This window comes from Heterocephalus glaber, unplaced genomic scaffold (assembly GCF_053883595.1).
Source record: "Heterocephalus glaber isolate CG9 unplaced genomic scaffold, H.glaber_assembly_v1.0 deba00000594, whole genome shotgun sequence".
In the NCBI taxonomy this organism is placed as follows: Eukaryota; Metazoa; Chordata; class Mammalia; order Rodentia; family Bathyergidae; genus Heterocephalus; species Heterocephalus glaber.
Window position 1 is genome coordinate 13,968,166 of NW_028258151.1, and position 23,024 is coordinate 13,991,189.

At 54.0% G+C, this 23,024-nt stretch overlaps 2 protein-coding genes across 6 annotated transcripts in view; one reads left to right on the forward strand and one right to left on the reverse strand.

The window, feature by feature from the left end:
* The window catches only part of Flrt1 (fibronectin leucine rich transmembrane protein 1), an 81,293-nt gene extending 58,617 nt beyond the window's left edge, over nt 1-22,676 (forward strand). Inside the window, exons 2-4 of one of the 4 annotated variants that reach the window (XR_015448849.1) lie at nt 1,122-2,043; nt 12,473-16,762; nt 22,295-22,676. Coding sequence is in view for 2 of the 4 variants with exons in the window: in XM_021264693.2 (XP_021120352.1) it covers nt 12,522-14,546 (2,025 nt within the window). In the remaining 2 variants the exon portion in view is untranslated. Of the gene's footprint in view, nt 1-1,121 lie in introns of all 4 variants that reach the window. The other 3 variants (XR_015448848.1, XM_021264693.2, XM_087204975.1) reach the window with 3 other exon arrangements.
* Macrod1 (mono-ADP ribosylhydrolase 1) overlaps nt 1-23,024 on the reverse strand; it is a 142,345-nt gene that overhangs the window by 88,335 nt on the left and 30,986 nt on the right. The window lies entirely within an intron of this gene.

Genomic DNA, 23,024 nt, shown 5'->3' on the forward strand with positions numbered 1-23,024 from the left:
AGCACTGACCAGACCCTGGTCAGTGAGGACTGATGTTACACAGGCTTGCTGGCCCTCAGACCTCCTTTCTCCTGGGGACGCTAAGAACCCCTGATTTAGCCTCTCCACCCTGCATCCCCTGGCTGAACACTCCCTTCCTCCACATAGGTCCTGCCAGCTGTGAGCCCGTGGGCAGCCACCCCCAGCTTGGGTGCTGGGCTTATTAATCATGCAACCTAAATGTCCTTGTTTTCATTTGTAACAGTCCCAGACAATGAGCATTTCTCAAATCAGCCACCTTCGGCCCTACAAAGAAAAGTGCCCAGATGCAGCCGAGCCCATCTGGATCTGATTTCAAACCAGAGCCTACACTCTCAGATGTGTAATGAAAGCCCTTTTCCAAAGAGGGGCTCCTGCAGGGGGATGTGGACACCAGGGCACTGGCCTTCTACAAGACACCTCTAATGAGAGCTATGTGGGGAGGGCATGGTTTTGTTTCTCGGATTCCTGGGAACAGCCTGCCCCACCCCCAGGTCTCTGCAAACTGGGAGGGCTCAGGGGGTGGGGAGGATCTACCCTGCCTAAGAGATGGGGTGGCTGCAGAAAAAAGCTAGGGACATGGAGACCCAACTTCCTGTGGCCCTGATGATCCTATTTCCCACAGTTGGAAAAGCAGTGCTTGTTCTGAAGGCCCAGGCTATGGTGGCTCAGTTGGAGCCTGTGAATGACATTTATCAGGAAGAGCAGGAGCTGAGGGGAACTGAGCCAATGCTGGGCTGGGCCAGTGGCCCTGCAGGGCTGGCAGCTTCAAAACTTCATCTTTTTCTTCCCAGCCCTTCCATTTTCAGGGAGAAAAGGAAACCAGGTATCTGCAAGGAAGGGCCCCTCATATGAGCTGCTCAGGTATCTGGATGTGAGGAGACAGGAGATGGGAGGCAATGATCTAAGCCCTGTCCCAGGCCTGCAGGAAAGTGGCATTTAAGAAAACAGGCTCTGGGGTTGGGATGTTGCTCGATGGTCAAGTACTTGCCTAGGATGTGTGAGGGCCTGGGTTCCATCTCCAGCCCAGGAAGCCCTGACAGTCCTCTGTCCATGTGGGCCTCTGTTTTGTTGGGCATGATCATTTGTATTGTCTTTGACAGGTGAGGAGGCAGAGACTGGGGGAGAAGAGGCTGCCTCTTTGGACAGATGAGACCAGAGGTGAAGCAGGAATAACCCCGCTCCTGCCTCCCAGCAAGAAAACCTCTGCAAACGGGAGCAGCCATGCGGGACTTAGCCCCTGCCCCACAAGGCATCTTCCTGAAGCAGGATGTGTGGGGCCTGACAGCTCCTCGGTGAACATCTGAACTCCTCAGTGGGGTAATGGACTCCCTCCTTCCCCCGGAGACACAGCCTGAGTGGCAGGAATACCGATTCTTTGGAGAGTGGCTCCCTCTCAGCTCTGTCACGCAAGAATGCTCTCTGCACCGAGCCTATTCTGCCAAGTGACTTAAAGGGATTTAAAAAAAAAAAAAAACAGAAGAAGAAAAAAAATCTTGGTAAAGAAAAAGGGGGTTAAAAGGCACACAGACGCCTTTCAGAGGAGGTGGCGGCCTGCAGACAAAGGGTGAAAGTTGAAAGAGGGCCGAGGAAGTGGCAAGCAGGGAGAGGCCACCCCCCTGGGGCGGTGTGGGGCATGCCCCAGGAGCAGGGGGCCAGAACACCCTCACGCCCCACTCCCAAGCCCCCGGGGCCGCACAGGGTGTCCCTGTGCACCCAGAGCATAGGCCCCTCGCTTCAGGCGGTCTAGGGAGCCAAGGATGCTACCTGGGATCTGCAGCCTCATCTGAATGGTTGAGTCCAGAAGACAGAAGCACAGGATCCCCTCCCCAAGCCTCCAGTGTCCCCCACACTGCCAGTGTACCCAGGTCTGCACTCTGCTCTCTCAGCCCTCGGCCTGTTAGGGCCGAAGGGCCAGGAATGTGAGCGTGGCCTGGGCCCACTGTGTCACTCAACATCACCAAGGGCCTTGGGAGCAGCCACTCCAGTGGGACTCTGCAGCCCAAGGGCTGTGGCAGCAAGGAGGTAAGGCTGAGGGACACTGCCATGGGGAGGGGGCAGTTAAAGGCTCTCATGCCAAGCGGGAAAGATGGCTGGGTCCCACAGGACCATTTCAAAGAACTGCCCCATGCAATTTCACAGAGCACAACGCTCACTGGCCCAGCGTCAGGCTCATTTGCTGCCTGGCAGCCCCATGCTGCTGGCCCCACCAGGGGTAGGCAGACACTGGGGCACAAGGAGGTGGCCCCTCCTGGACTTAATAGCAAGTGAGGATCTCCTCTCAGCATCTTTCTGCCTAGATTGCTGGGCTACCAGTTCTACCCAAGGCGGGCAGGAGTGAGGCCTCATTATGAGTCTGGGCAGGTGCTTTGGGGGGCTGGGCTCTTGGCCTTGGCACTGTTTGCTCTTGAACTGGAGGGAGCCCATAAGTCCTTTCCATCCCAGCCTGTCCTCTCCCTATTTTGGCTGGGCAGACCCAGCGTGGGGTGATCTCAAGCTTTCACCTGCTTCTGGCAGCCCATTGTTCATCTGCTCCACCTTCCAGATGAAGCCCAGAGATGCAAGAGGATGCACAGAGGTTGAGAGCACTCTCGGGGTGGGGGGTGGGTCAGGGGTGAAGTTACCAGAAACACAAATACAGGCAACCCCAAGCAATAAGCAGCCAGCAGCGCCCTGAGCAGGGCAGGGAAGCCCCGATCCATTACCAAGATGGAAAATGACACTTCCCTCGAGCTCTGCCCCAGGAGAGGGGCTGATTTATGACTGCACCAGGGCCGGGACATCCGTCAGCACAGCGAAGCACACATGCTGTCTGTGGGGGCATTAATAGCCGTGTTATTAGCCACCGGTGTGAAAGATGCCCTGAGGATTGGCTATTTGCTATTATTTATTATAAAGGCGTGCCAGCCGGCAGGCAGCAGGCCGAGAGGCGCTGAGCCCAGCTCGGCCCCTGCCCTACCATCCTCCTTCCTCCTCCTCCTCCCGGCATCCCTGGTTGACTACCCAGCACTTGTCCCCCTCCTTCTAGCCCCAAGGAAGAGCGGGGGTAATTGCAGAGGGGAGCAGCTGCCAGAAGACCTGATGGGGAATCTGCTTGCCAGCTTTGAGGTTCCCTGCACCCCAAAGGCAGAAGAGCAGAAGGGAACAAACTGGGCTTTGAGGGCCAGACATACTGTGAGTCCAGGGTGTGTGGCTCTCATGGCTCCTTCCCCTCTCTGAGCGTGCCTCTCCTCTGGGCACTGGGGACACAGGCCCTGAAGAGCCATGGCCAGCTGGAAGGGGATGCTGCCAGGTACTGCTAATGCTAACAGGCCTGAACCCACAGGGGCAAGGGGGTCTATGGACGTACTGGTGGCAGAAAGCAGCCAGTATGAGGCCCTGCTTGAGTTGGGTGGGATACTACCCACCATCACTCTCCCACCAAGGCCCTGGGAAGGGGCTTGAGAATTCAGACCCAAGGCCAAAGGAGGAGGACCAGGAAGGGCTGTCTCTCTCTGCCAGGCCTGTCCCTCCCTGCACACTGGGCCCTCACTTATAAAAAGCAATCCAGGGGCTAGGGATTTAGCTCAGTGTTTCCAGTGCCTGCCTCACAAACACAAGGTCCCAAGTTCAATCCCCAGTACCAAAAATAAAAATATAAATAAATAAATAAAAAAGCAATCCAAATCCAATCTAGGGTCCTGCAGGGTAGACTCCACCCTGTGCATACACGAGGAGTAGGCAAGAAGGAGTGAGGGTCACCCAAAGGAAAGCAGGGCCAGCCTCAGATGCCTGGAGACTGACCTCTAACTGGGCAACATACCAGGCCACTGCCCATACCCAGGTGAGCAGGGCTCCCTCCTGGGCTGAGGATCTCATGGGGAACTGAGAGAGAAGCACTAGACAGTAAGTGCCTGGCTCTTACCACCTGTGGCATGATTCAGACCAGTCACTTGCCTTTTCAGGCAGTTATGGGCAAGGCATCCAGTCAGAATGAGATCCAGGGCCTGGGTCTCAGGTTCTGGGGCTTTCTTCATTCATTCACCCCATGACAACAAAGCTTTATGCTAGGCACACACATCCCATCACCTGACTGTAGGAGTTTACATCCTAGTGGGAGGAGCCACACAATCAGATGGTGACCAGCAAAGTGCTGATAAATAAGGGGTCCCAGTTGGAGCAGAGCCTGCCTCTCACCTGTCAGGAATTTCACAGCTCCGGAGACCCTGTCCTTCTGGCAAGTGCCAGCCCTTTATTTAGGATCAGTACCGCACTAGTCCTCACCAGCTGCTGCACACCCTGCTCCTCTCCCTGGGCTCCTTGCTGTGGCCCAGGATCCTGCTGGCAACTGAGGAGCCTGGTAGCACAGACACCATGGCCCAGCCCTAATCTTTCGGATTGTCACTAGCCCTGTTGCCACTGCCTTCCCTCTTCCTGTTCCCTGGTTTCCCAAAAGGAAACCCTTTAGGCCCCTCTTCTCCCCACTGAAATTCCACAGGGCTTTGTTTTTTGCTTCCCCAAAGGAATTAAGTCTCATTCTAGGCAGTTTTACTACCAATGGACATAGGTAGAAATATCAGGCAGGAGAACATCTTATTAAATGCTGAGAGAGAAAAAAACAAAATTACACGTGTCTCCTTTCATCCCTCTATCCCTTCCTGGCCCCACATAGTTTAATATCGAACACTTGTCAATAAAATTAACCTCCTAAGACACAATTTTGAAGTCTTATTTTTTAAAGTGATTCTCAGTCTCTGAAGCTCAGGACATCCCACTGCCTGGCACTGGCACCACCCCACCGGCCCACGCAGTTAGGTGAACTCGCCTGCATTTTTAGTGGATTTGCATACCTGTCTGCAATTACCATTACTGCCAGCGATAACAGCTGATGCATAATGCATGCAGCATGAAATTAGAAAAATAATTAACTTTAGGTTTTAAAAGAATCCCCACTTCCACCCCTACCCCCACACGTCACAAGTTCCAGGTGTTGTGACTGGACGAGATCAGGAGCAAAGTTGTTTGGGGTGATGGAGCGAGGCTGGCTGGCACCCATAGGAGGCAGACTTAGAGTGTCCTTGGAAGTCATAGCATCCACACCCACACCCCCACCCCAAGAAAGTGCCTCAGGTGGGTATGCACGCCAGGGGCATCTGCCAGAAGGAGGGCTTAATAAAGCCCTCAGATGCAAGTCCAGGTTCCCTGCCCCTGATCGCAACTCACACACCCACTGCTGCCCATTGCAACAGCAGCAGCTCCCTCATTCCGAACACTGCTCTGCCAGATGCTGAAAGTAACCTTGATCTTCACGAGGGCCCAGGCAAGTGGGTCCTTTTTGGCCCCATTTTACAGATGAAGACCTGAAACCCTTGGCCATGCCGTAGCAAGGTGAGGAGCTGGACCGTGCACAGGCAGGCCCCAGCTTGATGGCTTCGTGGGTTAGGGGCTTCCAGGGCAGAGGCTCTCCCCAGGTGTTCCGGAGCACCAGGGTGCAGGTGGACTTTCCCACAGTCTACTTGTAGGACCCCAGAAGTAGTGCCCAGGTGAGAAACTGTGGGGTCCTTCATTAATTTAAACAAAAGGTTTGCTGAGGTTCCATCACAGAGATAGGCTATTCTGCTGTGTTAGTGGATGAATCAGGCGATAGCCGCTGCTCCCTGTGGCCCAAGGTCCTGCTAGTCTTTTCCCTCTAGGGCTGAAATACTGTTTCCATCTGGGTCCTCCCCTGCACTTCTACCTCACTGTCCATGAGGGCCTGGGACACTTAGGAAAGGCCTAAGGGATTTTTTTTTTGCCGTACTAGGGATGGAACTCAGGACTTTGCACTTGCTAGGCAGCCGCAGTGGCACTGAGCTAAATCTCTGACCCTAAGGGATTTAAGGGATTTTGCTGAAGGTAAGGGACCTTCCAGAGACTGGAACAAGGCAGGAGTTGGAGGACCCAGGGGTCTGCAGCAGCTACATGCCAGTGCCAGGCCACCTGGGCAGTCAGGTTCCTAAGGCCCGCCCAGCTAGGGGTGGAGTAGCTCACAGCCTCTACAGAAGACAGGGTGGGGTGGACAATGGCCTCGACTATGTAGCTTGAAAAATTTTGCATCTGCTTGAGCACGTTTATCCTTCCCTGCAAACATGTCATGGATGCAGGATGACCCTGCCTGAGACCCCCCCATCCCAGTGATGGGGCAGCTGGAGAAAAAGGACCCAGGCCAGGAGCTGCAGGGATGGTGGCTGTTTCCTTGCTAGATTCAGGCAGTGCTGTGATTAGAAAATAGAATTGTTAGGGCTGGGGATTTAGCTCAGCGGTTCCACTGCCTGCCTCACAAGCGCAAAGTCCCGAGTTCAATCCCCAGTACCAAAAAAAAAAAAAAGAAAATAGCATTGCCAGTTCTATGACAGCCAGGAGGCTGCAGCTGGGATCCCCAGCAAAGGGTGAACAGTGGGCACAGGCTTCAAGCCATAGGGTCAGAATCTGTGAAACCGCTGCAAGTTGCAAGACTTACAAAGCCACTCAGCTCCTGGTCCCCAATGTTCCCCAAACCTGGGGAACCAGGAGAGCATGCAGCCTCTTCCACTCCTGTGTTGGACCCACAAGGGCGTTCTGCAATGTGCAGCTTGGAGAGCACAGAGGGGAGTGGGTGGGGAGAAGTCTCAGGATGTTGAGTGGGGGTCAGGGGTGTCACGGAGGAGGTAAGGTGAGGCCCTGATCACTTATTTACAGGCTGGGTCAGGGAGGGCCAGACCCACTGGCAAGGCCAGCCTGGCCACTAGGCAACAGAGGTCCAACTGGACTCCAAGCCTACTTTGGGGGCCCTACAGGAGTGGACCTAGGCTAGCCCTTCCAGGAGCCCTGAACAAGAGTTCTGGGGCTAGTGGAACCTCAGGCCCAGCCACTGCATCCCACTGACACAAGAGGAAGTGGCAGGTCAAAGAGGGAAAGGACTGACCCCAGAAGTTCTCTATACCAGGTGACCAGGAGCCGAGGCAGGAGGATCACAAATTTGAGCACAGGGTAGGCAACTTGGCAATTTAATGAGATCATGTCTCAAAATAAAAATTTTTTTAAAGGGCTGGGCATCGGCTGGTCATGGTGGCACATGCCTGTAATCTCAGCACTCAGGAAGCTGAGGCGGCCGAGGCTACATAGTGAGTTCAAGGCCAGCCTGGACTACATAGCTAGACCTTGTCTCGAGAAACCAAAAAAAAAAAAAAAAAAAAAAGCTGGGCATATAGTTCAGTTTGAAGGCCCTGGGTTCAATCCCCGGTACCACAAAGAAACGGGGGCCATAGAAGTTAATACAGAAGCTAGATGGGTATGCTAGGGTGGGGGTGGGGGACAGCCAGAGAATTAGAGCAGTTTTTTGTTTTTTTTGGGTTTTTTTTGGTACTGGGGATTGAACTCAGGATCTTGCACTTGCGAGACAGGCATGGTCCCACTGAACTAAATCCCCAGCCCTTAGAGAAGTTTTTAAACTTTGCATATCAGGACACACAGGCTGCCCTTATCAGGTGACATTCTACATGTATAATTTCACTGAATACTCAATTTTTTTAAAAAAATTTTTTGGTACCAGGGATCGAACTTGTGTCCTTGCACTTGCAAGGTAGGTGGCGGAACCACTGAGCTAAATCCACAGCCCTGAATACTCAATTTTAAGGGCAACTATAGTGACCACACATATAGGTAAGGAGACTGCAGCTAGAGGACAAGCAATGTCACACAGCCTGAAGTGGCAGAGGCAGGCCTTGAACCTAGGATTCTGTCTCGGAAGGTGGCAGGAGCAGATGACCAAAAGAATGTCCAGAATGATGCCTATGCCAACAGGAGATAAGAGAGGTCCTGGATACCTCTAGCCTGAGCTCTCCACTGCTCCCAACCCCTACTCCTTCCAGTGCCATCAGGGATCCTGCTGTCAGTCACAGAGCTGGTGGGTCATAATTCATGCCACACTGAAGCCTGCAGGATCCACACAGCGATGACAAGCGATCCCATAAAAGATGGGTGATTTACCAGGTTTAATTTGATGGCCATATAAACTATCAAACACACAACAAGGAAATAAAAAGGCCACCAGGCACCCAGACAATTAAAAGCTCTTCTGAGGCATGCTGTCTCCCTCCCCACCCCTGTCAACCCTGTTCCCAGAGCCAGAGGGCTCAGCCTCAGGCTGGCCTTGGGGAAGGGGTAGCAGGAGAGGCACTGGCCAAGACAGATGAGCCAGCAGACAGGGGAACGGGAAGGCCTTGGGTCCCTGCCTCCCAAATGCTTCTCTGTTATTCATTAAGCATCTTTGAAAGGTGCAATTTAGACTCTATTATGATGCTCGCCTCTGGAGGCTGGGGACTGGCTGTGAGCTGAGCGGGCACTGGCAACAGATGTCCATGCCACAGTGTGGTGGCTGGCCTTGGCTTGGCCTTAACAAGTCTGGCCCCTGCTCAGGGCATACCCTGGAACAGCTAAGGCCAGAGGCCACTGTGTCCCTCATGCCGGGATGCAGAGCTGAAAGGCCAGAGGAATGTGTGTCCTCTGGTCAGATGCTGGGCCTAGGCAGAGGTATTCCTGTGCTCAGACCTGACCCCAGAGACCAAGGCCTTAGAGCAGACATGGGCCTCCCCTGGTTCATCTGCATTCTTCATGAGCCACTTGAGACAGGACCTCCAGGCTCTGTGACCTTCACGGTCCTGGCTCTGCACAGAAGGGAGAGCTGTGCAGCCAGGAGTCTGGGCTGGCTGTGACCTTGCAAGGGCCCTCACCTCTCTGAACCTCAGGGACAAGGACCTGAGATATGACAGACAACTGCCTGTGAAGAGCGAGTGGGTGAGCCCTCGACTGAGGTTCTCCCCAGAGCCTGGGTTTATCCCTGTCCTCTGAAGGCCCGAGTGTGTCTGCATGCTGCCCTCTGCTCACTTCAAACCTGTCCTCCCACAGACTCCCAAGGTGGCAAGAGGTGAGGTGATCGGGTAAGGGCTGGGGAGCCTGCGACACCCACACCTGCTTCCACTCTGCTCGGATCACGGGCAAAGCAGGCAGAGGCTCATGGAGAGCAGCACTGCTGTGAGGATGGGAGAGCCCTCGGCCCAGCCCCATGGTCATGCCCAGGCAGGCTGGGGTAAATCCATGCTCCACCACCTCAGGACCAGGGCAGGTCTCTCTGTGCTTCAGTTCCCTCATCTACAGAATGGGTCAATAACAGTTTCTTTGAAATATTTAGCAAACATCTGCTATGTACCATACTGGTGGGGTAGGCCCAGTGGAGAAGACACCTCCAAACCTATGGCTTTATACTGCTTGCCTTTTTTTCTTTTGTGGTACTGGGGATTAAATCCAGGGACAGTCTACCACTGAGCTACATTATAACATTTTTTACTTTATTTATTTTTTTGTACAAGGGATTGAACTCGGGACTGTGTGCTTGCGAGGCAGGCAGCAGAACCACTGAACCAAATCCCCGGCCCTTTACTTTATATTTTGAGACAGGGGGGCATCACTGAGTTGCCCAGGCTGGCCTTGAACTTGTGATCCTCTTGCCTCAGCCTCCCAAGTAGCTGGAATTACATGTGTACACTACCACACCCTGCTTCAGACAATTTTTCTTTTTTTTAAGTCAAGCAGCGCAGCAGTTGGTGGTAAACACTATACTGACAGAAGCAGTGTTCTGGGGTCAAGGTTTTAGATAGCATGGTCAGGGAAGGCCTCACTGCAGGTGGGAAGGCAGTGAGAGATGAGCCCCAGGCAGAGGGCCCTGGGGTAGCAGGATGTGCCTGGCTACTGTGATAAGGGAGGAGCACAGTGGACAGGGCCACTGGGGTGCTGCAGCAGATACCATGGGGCCTTGACAGCTACCATGATGGTTGTGGAGGGCTCTGGACAGAGGAGTAATATGAAGACTTTACCAGGTGACTCTGGATGCCCAGGAGAGGAAGAAGAACTGGAAAATGTGTTAAAAGGCTCAGGGATGGAGGCAAGAGAGCCAAGAAGCCCTATTGGGGCCAGCTGGGGTACCAGGGGCTCAGACAGGCCTCACCAAGAAACTAAGCCAACAGCCAAATCCTGGGGCCAGGTGTGGAGCAGTTTCCGGTGTACCACAGAACCCAGGCCCAGGGAAGGTGCTCTGGGCCTGCAGATGTGGGGTGGGTGGGTCATGACCCAGGACCTGGGCTGGGAGTAGAAAGGAGCAGGCAAGTGTCCTCAGCCCTAGGCCAGCCAGCATTGGCAGGAGGGGCCCGAGCATCGGGAAAAGCTCATCCACCCTCCTTTCTCCCAGCTCCCTGACTTCTGCTCTCCTTGAGAGGCATCCCATCCTCCAGTGAATGAGCAGGCTGGGTGCCTCCCAGCCCTCACTTGGTTCTAGCTGGGGTGGCAGGGACTTGTCCTCAACCTGCCCTGGGACCATCTCATGGACACCAGGTCACCAGGGCCTAAATGAGGTCCATATGTTGTGGTGGGCAAATGTACGGCTCTAGGAGGCCTTGGAGGTGCTGGGCCACAGAAAAACAAGAGAAGCCGAAAGCAGAAAGGTCCTTTCTGTCCTCAGGTGTCACTAATGCCTCACCACACTAGACTCATGCAGCCCACAGTACCCATCCTTAAGCACCTGCAATTTAGTCAGGGATATTAAAATCCAGTCACCCATCAGTGTGGAGATATTAAAATCCAGTCACTCCACTGCCTGTGGAGAGCCTTAAGCTGGTGGTGGCCAAGACTCTGGCTTGTGCCCCAGACAGGATGGCTTCCTCTTCATCACTTCTCAAGGGGCCATGGAGGCCTTGGAGAAGACACCTCCAAACCTATGCCCTTATACCGTCACCCAGCTGTATATAGTGTTACCCAGCTGTAGTTTTCTCATCTGTTACATGGAACGAGAGGGGCACCAATCCCATGCTGGCTGAAGAGTTAAATGACTTACATATTCAAAAAGCTCTAAGAAAGGCTTTATTATAATTTGAACAACCATCCCACTAAAATGGGATCCCAGGGGCTGGTACATGCTGGATGCTCAATAAAGATCTGTTGGATGGATGGAGGAACAGACAGATACATGGATAGGTAGATGGTTGGTTGGGTGGGTGGATGGATGAATGGATGGTGGATGGATAGGTGGGAGCACAGATGGATAGTGGTTGGATAGTTAGTTGGGTGGGTAGATGCACGGATGAACCAATGGACACACTGATGCATGGATGAGTAGGTGGATAGAGCAGAGGAAGCTCTATCTGGGGGATCTGGAAAACCTGGCAGAGGAGGGGACATTTGAACAGGGTCCTGAAGGGTGAAGAGGAGTTTGCTCGCTGGAGAGGAAAAGCCCAGGAATAGAGGACAGAGAAGGGAGAGCAGTTAGGCATGGTTGAGAAATGGAGGTGCTCAGTTACCAAGCCATAAGTGTAAGGTCCCCATGGGCTCATGCAGTGGGGGCTCCACTCCGCACTCCAGGATTGCCCTCCCAGGCTACAGCCTCCCCTTGGTCCAAGAGGCCATCATGTCCCACCACCGAAGCCTTTGTGGCCCCACCTTTACAGCAGACCTTTGCCGGCTGCATGAAGACACCTTCCCTACTGAGACTGAAAGATAATTTATTTTCATTGATTTTTTTTACCATTATGAACATTAAAATAATATGAGAAAAATCTATCTTGCAATTTTTCTATTTGTGAAAACTGAAATTACACCTTGCAGATAATTCCCTCAGAGCACAGAAAACACCTCCCTCCTTTCATTTGTCTCATTTCTTTAAATGCAACAAAGCTGATATACATATACATATATATATATACATATACATACATATATATATATACACATATTTCTGCAATTGCTGGAAGTTTCATGGTTTGGGAGGGGAGCAAGGTGCTGAATGGTTTCCCACACAGCATGGTACATTGAGCTAGGAAAGGCACCTCTGATACAAAGCAGTTTCTGTAGACACACAAGAAAGCAGCTCTGTTGACACCTCCTTCTGTTTGTAAAATGTATGAGTGACAAACAGGCAGTGGCGTTTTACCACCAGACAATGAAGCCCCGTGCTCTCCACTGCTCACCAGTGGCGATGCTGGCAGCTCCCTTCTGGGAAGTTCCAGCAATACCCCTTTGCTGAGCTCCCATGCTTTCCAGAACCAAGTTTTCCCTTCAGACCGGGGTCTGTTCCAGAGAGCGATGTGTGTTCCCTGTTCCATTGAGAAACTGGCTCTGAGTCCATAAAATGTGCCCTAAATCCATCCCATCAACATTGACCAGCGCCTCTAGGATAAGCCATAAAGACTGGCTTAGAGGTGGAGTTTTGGAAGGAATAGCTCAAATCGAAGCCTGGCAGGCACTAAATTCACCTCCCCAGGCACCAATCCCACCCGGGAAGATGGACAGGGCTTCACTCCTGATAACATTTAACTTCGAGGCATGAAGAGCCAGGTGCCACTGGAGTCAGACCTCAGTGGGCTGCTGTCCCTGACTCACCCTCACCGTACCTGTCTTGTGCTCCTTGCAGGTGTTGAGGCTCTACATCGGGTGGGGTCAGGCTCCCCCAACTGTCCACCATGGTGGTGGCACACCCCACTGCCGCTGCTACCACCACGCCCACCACGACTGTCACAGCCACTGTCGTGATGACCACGGCCACCATGGACCTGCGGGACTGGCTGTTCCTCTGCTATGGGCTCATCGCCTTCCTGACAGAAGTCATTGACAGCACCACATGCCCCTCAGTGTGCCGCTGCGACAACGGCTTCATCTACTGCAATGACCGGGGGCTCACCTCCATCCCCACAGACATCCCCGACGATGCCACCACCCTCTACCTGCAGAACAATCAGATCAACAATGCTGGCATCCCCCAGGACCTCAAGACCAAGGTCAATGTGCAGGTCATCTACCTGTATGAGAATGACCTGGACGAGTTCCCCATCAACCTGCCACGTTCCCTGCGGGAGCTGCACCTTCAGGACAACAATGTGCGCACCATCGCCAGGGACTCGCTGGCCCGAATCCCACTGCTGGAGAAGCTGCACTTGGATGACAACTCTGTGTCCACCGTGAGCATCGAGGAGGACGCCTTCGCTGACAGTAAACAGCTCAAGCTGCTCTTCCTGAGCCGCAACCACTTGAGCAGCATCCCCCCAGGGCTGCCACACACGCTGGAGGAGCTGCGGCTGGACGACAACCGCATCTCCACCATCCCACTGCATGCCTTCAAGGGCCTGCACAGCCTGCGGCGCCTGGTGCTGGATGGCAATCTGCTGGCCAACCAGCGCATCGCCGACGACACCTTCAGCCGCCTGCAGAATCTCACAGAGCTCTCGCTGGTTCGCAACTCTCTGGCTGCCCCACCCCTCAACCTGCCCAGTGCTCACCTGCAGAAGCTGTACCTGCAAGACAACGTCATCAGCCACATCCCCTACAACACGCTGGCCAAGATGCGTGAGCTGGAGCGGCTGGACCTGTCCAACAACAACCTCACCACACTGCCCCGTGGCCTGTTTGATGACCTGGGCAACCTGGCACAGCTGCTGCTCAGGAACAACCCCTGGTTCTGCGGCTGCAACCTCATGTGGCTGCGGGACTGGGTGAAGGCACGGGCGGCCGTGGTCAACGTGCGGGGCCTTATGTGCCAGGGCCCTGAGAAGGTCCGGGGCATGGCCATCAAGGACATCACCAGTGAGATGGATGAGTGCTTTGAGACAGGGTCGCAGGGTGGTGCAGCCAATGCGGCTGCCAAGACCACAGCCAGCAACCATGCTGCAGCCACCACGCCCCAGGGCTCACTGTTCACCCTCAAGGCCAAGAGACCTGGGCTGCGCCTCCCTGACTCCAACATTGACTACCCCATGGCCACAGGCGATGGCGCCAAGACCCTGGTCATCCAGGTGAAGCCCCTGACAGCAGACTCCATCCGCATCACATGGAAGGCAACACTCCCTGCCTCCTCCTTCCGGCTCAGCTGGCTACGCCTGGGCCACAGCCCTGCAGTGGGCTCCATCACAGAGACCCTGGTGCAGGGGGACAAGACAGAGTACTTGCTCACGGCCCTGGAACCCAAGTCCACCTACATAATCTGCATGGTTACCATGGAGACTGGCAACACCTATGTGGCCGATGAGACACCTGTGTGTGCCAAGGCAGAGACAGCTGATAGCTATGGCCCTACCACCACACTCAACCAGGAGCAGAACGCCGGCCCCATGGTGGGGCTGCCCCTGGCAGGCATCATCAGTGGTGCCGTGGCTCTCGTCTTCCTCTTCCTGGTCCTGGGGGCCATCTGCTGGTATGTGCACAGGGCTGGTGAGCTGCTGACCCAGGAGAGGGCCTACAACCGGGGCAGCAGGAAAAAGGACGACTATATGGAGTCGGGGACCAAGAAGGATAACTCTATCCTGGAGATCCATGGCCCTGGGCTGCAGATGCTGCCCATCAACCCATACCACGCCAAAGAGGAGTACGTGGTCCACACCATCTTCCCCTCCAATGGCAGCAGTCTCTGCAAGGGCACACACACCATCGGCTACGGCACCACACGAGGCTATCGGGATGGGGGCATCCCTGACATCGACTACTCCTACACATGATGCCGGCCCACCCAACCCCAGCCCCTGGCCGCCATCCCGAGTGGTTCCTGGCTCTGCCCAGCCCACTATGATCCCAGAGAGCAAGGAAGAGAAACTAATTCTGCAGTGACTCTCCCAGCAGAAAGCAAAGTTTGAGAAAGGGTGATGATTTGCTAGAACACACCAGTGGGGGGGGGGCTTTTTAAATGAATAGAAGGCAGAAGGGGAAGGGGAATCCAATATTATTGGAGACATAATTTATTCCAAATTATGCCAATTGGGGAGGGAAGAACAAAAATAATACTGAAGGAAGGGTTGGGTTGGGGATTTTTTTTCCTGAACTGGAAAGATACTACCTGTACAACGTCTGTGTACAACGCGCACTCTGTTCAGGGCTGTCACAAAAGAACCGTCAGAAGCCAAGAGAAGCCACCGACACGCAGGCCCCCCACCCAGCATCCTGCTGCCCAGCTGCTCACAGGCAATGATTCGATGGAAGGTTTTCAGGCACCTCACAAAGGAGAGAGGCAAAGAAAAGATCTTTTGCTATGGAGATATTGTCCTGAAATCTCTTCCCTGGCTCTTTCCATGCCATTCCCCTGACAGATTTGCAGAAGAGAGAGTCTTTCACTGCATTCTTGGAACAATTAATGTAGTCAATTAAAAAGAAAAAAAAATTGAACTTTTTTCTTCCTATGCTGAGTGCTCTCCAGTTCCATGCACCATCCTCTGTAGAAGCCCTGATGGAAGCCGTAGCTTTCCCTGCCACGTGGAGGTGAATCTGTCTGCCTGTCTGTCTCTAAGTCCTGTCTCTCAGTGCAGATGGCTAGATAGAGACAGGTACACCATCCTTACAGCACTTCTTGGGTCAGTTCTTACCATTTCCTGAGACAATAGAATTGCAAAAAAATGTTGCTTTCTTCTAGAAATCATTGAGTAAGTAAAGTAGCCCATGTGTCAGGGGTGGGAATGAGGTGGAGGGAGGAGGTGTGGTCTGGGTGGGGGGTGTTGCTGTTGCTAGAGGCAGAGGCCTGTATGTCTCGGCAGGGTGGCTCAGGGAGGGCCCGTAAGGGTGCCCAGCTGGCAAGAGCTGGGCCGTTGTCCTTTCTTTCTTGCTTTTTTTTGGGGGGGGTACCGGGGATTGAACTCAGGTCCTTCCACTTGCGAGGCAGGCGGCGGAACCACTGAGCTAAATCCCTAGCCCCCGTTGTCCTTTCTGACACAGAGAAAAGCTTTCTTTTGACACCAACAGCCCTCATTCTTCTCCCCTCAACAGATGCAATCACCTCAATTGGGTTTACTCGTGCTTCCTCCTGGATATGTAATTAGTGCAGGGACTTTTTTTTATATACATATATATGTATCAGCTGATTAGACCTTTTGGTTTCCATGGCTGCTCAAACAAAGCCCAGAAAAAGAAAATTTTCAGAAAATCCCTGAGAGACATCAGCCCTCACACACACACCTGTGTAGAAAACAGCTGCGCCTGCTCCTGAGAGGAGAGACCAGATCTCTTTCTAAAAATGCCAGCTTCCAAAAGGGTTCTGACTGGGGCCCTCAGAAGAGCTAAAATTTTATTTCCTCCCTCTGGAATCAATGTCGCTATCATTTATCAACTGACAGTGCAGTGTGGCGAGCCATGAGATTAAAACGATGATGAAATAATGACAACAGATCTGGAGAGGAGGAAAGCGTGGTGCCCAGGGTTCCGATGGCTGCTGCATCCTGTACTCGGGGAGCTGGGGTCACCATCTGTCAATGTGTCTCTTGCCCCACACCAGGAAAAGACGACATCAAAGCAGAGGCGCTGCTCCGAGGGCAAGAGGATGAGAAGGTCGGCTCCTGACAGTGGTGTTTTTAAAAAGCCTCTGCTACTTGGACCAAAGCAAAGGCAAGAAGAAGAGGCTGGGCAGTGATCACAGGGCTGCCCACGACATGCCCGAGCACTGTCTGCCTATTGGACATTCAAAGAGCCAACTGGCCCTTCAGCGAAGAGGTGGATTGAAAGCAATGTTCCTGCTGCTGCTTGCTGCTCGGGAGAAGTGGAGAGAGGTGCAGGCTCCCACTGCAGGCCAAGAATCATCACCACCAAAGGGGACTCCTGTCCTCCAGCCCCAGGACATGCCCAGGGGGCATGGACACTGTTCATTCCAAACGACCTTTTCCCCTTCTCCTGCCCGGATCATTTTCCCACACAATGAGGTCCAGAGAGAAACTTTCCCAAGGCTTAATTTCAGGTCTGTATCAACGCCGCCCGACCCCCACCCCCACCCTAACCGCAGCACCATCCCTCACAGCTCGGAAAGGAAGAGGGGACCCCATATACCAGGGAGATCTGGGTGAAGGACACAAGGTGGGGGGCGTTGGTCGGGGGACAGAAGTCCCAGCCCTCTGCTGTTTCTGAAGTGAGGTACTCTCCTTTGAGGGGGCCACTCTGGCCTACTTCAGGTTCCAGGAAAGTCGGCCCAGCTTTCCCTCTGCCTCAAGGCATCTTGCCTGCATCCACAACACAGTACTGCCAGCATGCTCTGACTCCTAGCTCACGGGGTCCCCTTTCTCATTTCCTGCCCCAGTGAGGGTCAAGCCATCCCTTTGGTGGCTAGCAAGGAATTTAGGGGCATCTGGTGGCCTGGACCCTGACAGTGGCTTGAGTAGCACATTTTCCGCCCCTATCACACAGCAGGCCCAGGCCCACAAGGGCCCTGCCAATGCCTGGGAACAGTGCCCAGGCTAAGGACCTGATTGGTCCCCTGCATGGGCTTCTTGCACTAACAGGGCTTAGCCCAACTTATTTAGGGCTGCAGAGCCCAGGGCCTGCCCTTTCCTCATGGGCACTAAATTCTGGGGAAGGTGAGTACTCTGCCAGCCAAGGAGACACAGGGACATGGGCCCCTCTGGAAGCCCTTCTTGTCTTTTCTGCCCCTCAGCACTCCGACATTTCCTAGTGTCCTTCCTGAGAGCAAGCCTCCAAAATCTGCTTCAAGGTGGCCCCCAAGCCAGGCCCCCTCTGAAACCTCATCCCCTCCTGGTCCAGCTCCTCCAAGCTGGCCTCTTAACACAAGATGGAGGAAGTTTGGGGCACCCAGCCTCCCCCGCCTCTTAGAAGTGTGCAGAGCCACCAGGCCAGCAACAATACCCCCAGGCTCTATTAAAACCTCCCTCTGTGTGTGAGGATGCTCCCACTCAAAAGTCCTCTACCAACCTGACCCTCACGGGCTCTAACCAGCCAGAACCTCCCTCTGCAGGCACGGATCAACCTGAGTGTGATGAGTGTACTTTGTGGCATTTGAGGCAGGTTTAAAGTTTTAAAAAAGAAAAAAAAAGGCCCATGACACCTCTTTGGTTAAGTGGTTTACCCTTCGTGGTAATTAGATGTAGCGATTGGATTGGAATCTCTTTTCTATTACATGGCAATTTTCCTTTAAATTTCCTCTAAAAAAAAAAAGGAAAGAAAGAAAAGGCAAAGAAGGAGAGAGAAGGCAGCAGGGCTGTGTGTCATTTGCATTTTGAGAATGAGGCCTCTTATAAGCTCAGCTCAGGCGTGGGGCCCAACGTATGGAATGCTTAAGAGATTACTAAGAATAAAATCTATTAATTAGTCATACTCAATTCCACAGACATGATGTGCATCAAAAGCTCCTTTTCTTCCCTTTTCTGCTTTCCCTTTCCCGAAGGAAGCCTCCATCTTCACGAAATGGGCTCCATTTCCTGGCCTGCCTCCACATTAACATGTTACCCACCCCCCACCCCCAGGGCTGGGTGCCGGGTTTGAGGGCAGGAGCCGGGGCAGTGCTCCTTCCCTGCTCTGGCTGATGCTGGAAGGGGAGGTGGCAGCCCCCGGGGAAGATGGCAGTGGCTGGGAGAGGCCAGCCTTCCTTCATAGAAGCCCCTGTCTACTCAGAGGGCTCCTCCTCCCTCTGCAGGCACCATCTTTCCAACAAGGGTGAGAGGGAGTCAGGGAGTGTGTGTGGCTTTCTGGCAAATACAGGCTTCTGTTTCCCCTTCTGTAAAGCAGGAGTGCCTGGGGAGGCTCTAGTTTCACTCTTTAAGAAAGCTGGGTGCTTCAGAGACCGAGGGGGCCTCCCCTCCCCTGATTCTGGAGGGTTCCAGCTGGCCCATAGCAGGTGGAGGAATCCTTGCAGGGCTGAGGGGCACTGAGCCTAGGCCAGCCTCTGCCTGAGCTTCCTCCACCACTGGCCAGGAAGGAAGGAGCAAAAGTCTGAGGTACACTCAGGACAGCATCCCACCCCAGCCCCCAACGAGTGGCAGCTCAAGTCCCAAAGCCAACCCACTCCAGAAATCTGCTTCCTGTCTAGCATGCCAGGGAGGAGAACAGGGCTTCTGAGCCTCTCGCTTATGAAAAATACAACAAGAAAAATTGGATGCAGCAGACAGGGAGTGATGGGGCTGTAAGGAAACCAGGGAGAGCTGGGGCAGGAAGGTGGGGCTCAGGCACGGTGCAGTGGCCTGTGCCCCCAAGGGCCAGACTATGCTGTCAAGAGCCAGACGAAGGCCATGGCCAGGGCGACCTATAGGAGCCCCATGCACCATGTCCTCTGTTCATACTGAAATCAGTGCAGGTGAAGGTAGCTGAAGCTGCGCGCACTGGATGGGCGCCAGGTTGAGCGCTAACAAGCAATTCACAGGCCTTCCAGAATGCAGAAAGAGAAGGCATTTTTTTTCTTAAGGAGGGATAAAAAGGCTCAAAAATGCAAATCATTACCGTTTACAACCAAGTAAGTCTGCTAAATTGATTAGGAGCGATTAAACTCCTCAGAGGTGAAGGGAAGGGGGTTTCTTGTGGTCTATAAACCTGCCCCAAGTGGCCGTCCACACAGCAGGGGTTTTCCAGGCCTTGCTGGGATGGGTCGCCTGTCCCGCTCCTCCCCCTGGGGAACAGGGGTCTCTGAAGGCTGACATCAGGTGGGCCAGGGCACTGGGGCTGAGCCCTGCTGGGGGAGGGGAGAGGAGCAGTCTGGCTCCAGCCAGGGGCCTCGTGCTCAGGCCTCTGGGCCAGGCAGGGCTGCTGTGGCCCACATGGGTAACAAGGCACTGTCCCAGGCTCCAGGAAGAGACTCTGGCCCTGCCCTCCAGATTCCATCTGCCTTCAGGGTTGACAAGCCACACCTGGTTCACTACCATCACCTACGAACCTATGGCACATGTGGCACAGCCGGCTCTTTGTTATCACTGAAAGCTCTAAAAGTTCCTCCATCACTGAGAGAGTATGATACCTGTTGTGGGATCTGCTCCCTGTGCCAGGGAAAAGGTTAGCTCAAGTGTGAAGGGAAAGTGAAGACAGGAAAGAGAAACCCTGGCCCATCAAAGGAAGCAAAGCAGCGAGCCCCCCCATCACTGGGAGCATTTGAGCACTAGATGGGGATATGAAAGATACTTTCCTGCCTAAGCCAAGGTTTGTATGGCTCTGACTAAAAGATCCTGGTTCTCGCCTTTGGCTTCTCACCGCCCCCCTCCTGCCCCGCTTCCCCAGGAGAGGTGGTAGAGCCACACACTACCCCTTCTCCAGGGTGAGCTCAGGGAGTGGGGGGGGCTGACAGTCCTGCACCTCCACACCCCAGGTTGCCTTCGGCCTGTTCCCTTGAGCCTGGTCTGGCCACGGCTGCAACTAAACATGCAGGACAGCACCGATCCGTCCATCATGGCCAGCTGACAGTGCCTGGGGCACTGTTCACTCTGCTGTTTTCAAGCATTTACCAATTCTTTTGAAATGTTCCACGAAGTTGCCTGAAATATCTACACTGGCTTCTTTTTAAAAACTGACAAAAAGATTACTTTTGCTCCCGCCCTGTCTCTGCTGTCCCTCCCTTGGCTTTTTTTTTTTTTTTTTTTTTGGTACCAGGGATCAAAATTGGGACTTTGCGCTTGGAAAGCAGGCAGTGGGACCACTGAGCTAAATTCCTGGCTCCCTTGGCTTTTTATATGCTGTTTCTCTGCTTTGGAAAATCCTACTGTCTTCATCCTATGTGGGAAGGCAGTGTGCCCAGAGATCCTGGTGCCACAGAGGCACAGTCCTGCCACTGCCCCTTTCCCCTGGAGATAGCACACCCTGGGCTCTGTGAGGCCATATCGCTCCTCTCTTCCCCTTGTCACTGAAGTACCCAGCTTGTGCCAGGAGGAGGCACTGGGGGCATTGTGTGCCCAGTGCCTAGGCTGACCCTTTACTTTCTAATAAGGCCAGCCCCCAAGGCACTGAAGCCATGTGGCAGTCAGTGTGGCCTAGCCCTGGCCCTGGCCATCCATCCCAGAGAGTCCTTACAGGAAGGTCTTTGCCACTACCAGCCCCATATCTCTTTTATGGTCGTCAAGGGATGGTCGCTCAGGAGAGATACCAGGTCCCCACACTCAGTGGACCCCACGAAATCAGCACCTGCCTCGCCAGGATCACTGAGGTCCAGCACAACACCTGGCGCATGGGGGTGCAGAGTCCTTTCTTCCCCAGTGAAATGAGCCACCACCTCCTCTTCATCCTCCTCATCCTCACCACCTGCCTTTTGCCCACTGAGCTCCCTGCAAGTGGCCTGAGTGTTGGCAACCAGCAGCTTCTCGTCCTACACCCACCATGCAGGCGGCCTGACACAGAGGGGGCTGTCTGGGCACCTTGCCCTTTTGGAAGCATCCAGCTCCACTTACACCCACTGTGAGCCTGATGGGGAGGAACTGATTGGGTGAGACCCCACAGCTGGCCTCAGCTCAAATGTGTGCCTCAGTTTTCCCTCTCCAAGTCTTGCCTCCGGTGAGTGCGGGGAGCCAGAGAACTGGAAGACAGCCCCAGAGGCCGTCAGGAAGGAGGATCCCAAGTGACACCCGCCTTGCCTGACATTCTACCGAGTCCACACACCGAGCCACCTGCAGGAACTGATCAGGCTCCCTCCTCAAGAGAAACAAACACACTGTGAAATGACAATCAATGTAGCAGTGTTCCAGGCCACCCCTCCGGTGGCAGTCGGAGAGCCAAAGGTTCTGGGCACAAAGGGGAAAGACACACACATCTGTGAGAGTAGCCTTAGATTCCCCCCAACTCAGCACCACCACCTGCCAGTGGCCTCAGCTGAGAAGCCCACCCTGGTGTCCCGGGCAGAGTTGGGGGATGAGGGCCCTGTGTCTTCCAACTCACAGAGGGAGGCAGCCATGGGGAGGAAGCCACAGGCCTGGCGTTGGGGCCTTATCTGTCACCTGAGAGGGAGAAGCCAGGAGACATCAGGAGTGAAGGCTATGGCAGGGGCTGGGCAGGCCAGCCAGGGGACAGTTTGCTGTGTGAGTCTGCTGGCTGGGGCCACCAGACAGGTGTGAACAGAGAGCCCAATGGTGAACACCCCGTAGGAGAACCCAGCTCCAAAAAGCGCTGCAGAGTGAATGCTCCACCAGCCACCAACCAGAGCTCCCTCCCGGATGTTCAAACACAATTTGGAGTCATTTGTCTCATGAAGCATCCTGGGGTGCATGCTCAGTGTGACTCCCTTCCCAGCAACCTGTGAGGGGGAGGAAGAGGCAGGCCGGCTTCTTGGCCAGACTGTAGGAATGGGGTAGTTCTGCTGCAGCAGATGGGATGCCAGGTCAGCTGATGGCACCAGGGCATGGGGGACAGGCCTGGGTTTCCAAGCCTGTGGCCAAGGTGCCTTCTGCTTTCTGAAGGGCCCCTGTCCCAGCAACCCCAGCTCCCCAACCCTCCTGGCTGACCCTGCCTACAGAATCAGGCCCATGGGGCCATGTGGCTGTAAGCTCCTTGTCTTTTTTCTTTTTCTCTGAAGGGCAAAGCAATCTTGCGGGGCTGAGTGATGGACCTCCCCCACTGCTCCTGCTGCCATCTGAGACTAGGCTGGCTGCCTCGGCCTGGCTCCTGGGGGCCGGCTGAGCATGGTCTCATGCTCGCCTGCCTCACTCCCAACCTCACCACCAGACTGGGGTTTTCGGAAAACCAAGACACACAAACACACACCACTACAACAACACAAACCAAAGTGCACTGCAAACCGCCCTTTGGCCTCCTTCTTGTAGGTGCCTTGAAATTTCACTGTTGAGAAGAATGTGATTAACTACTTGGTCCTATTTTCTGTTGTCTGTTTTCATATAAAATGTCTAAGTCCACCTGCCTTGTCCTTTCTTGAAATAAATAGAAAGATTTAACTTTTACAGTTGTCTCAACTGCTGACTCTCGGCTCAGTGGCCCTGCACACCAGGGACCAGATATCTGTGGCTCATGCGGTCTCGGTTGTCCAGACCTTACCCCTGGGGTCAGCTCTGCTGTTGGGGTCCACTGGCACGGGGGTATTGGCCAAGCTAAGTGGACACTCTGGGGTTGGATGTTCCCTGGGGGCACGATGGGAACCATGTGGTGGTGCACACCTAAAATCCCAGCTACTCAAAGGCTAAGGCAGGAGAATTGCGAGTTTGAGCCCAGCCTGGACAACTTACTGAGACCCTGCCTTTTAAAATTTAAAAATGGCAACCTGGGCTACATAGAGAGTTCAAGGCTAGCCT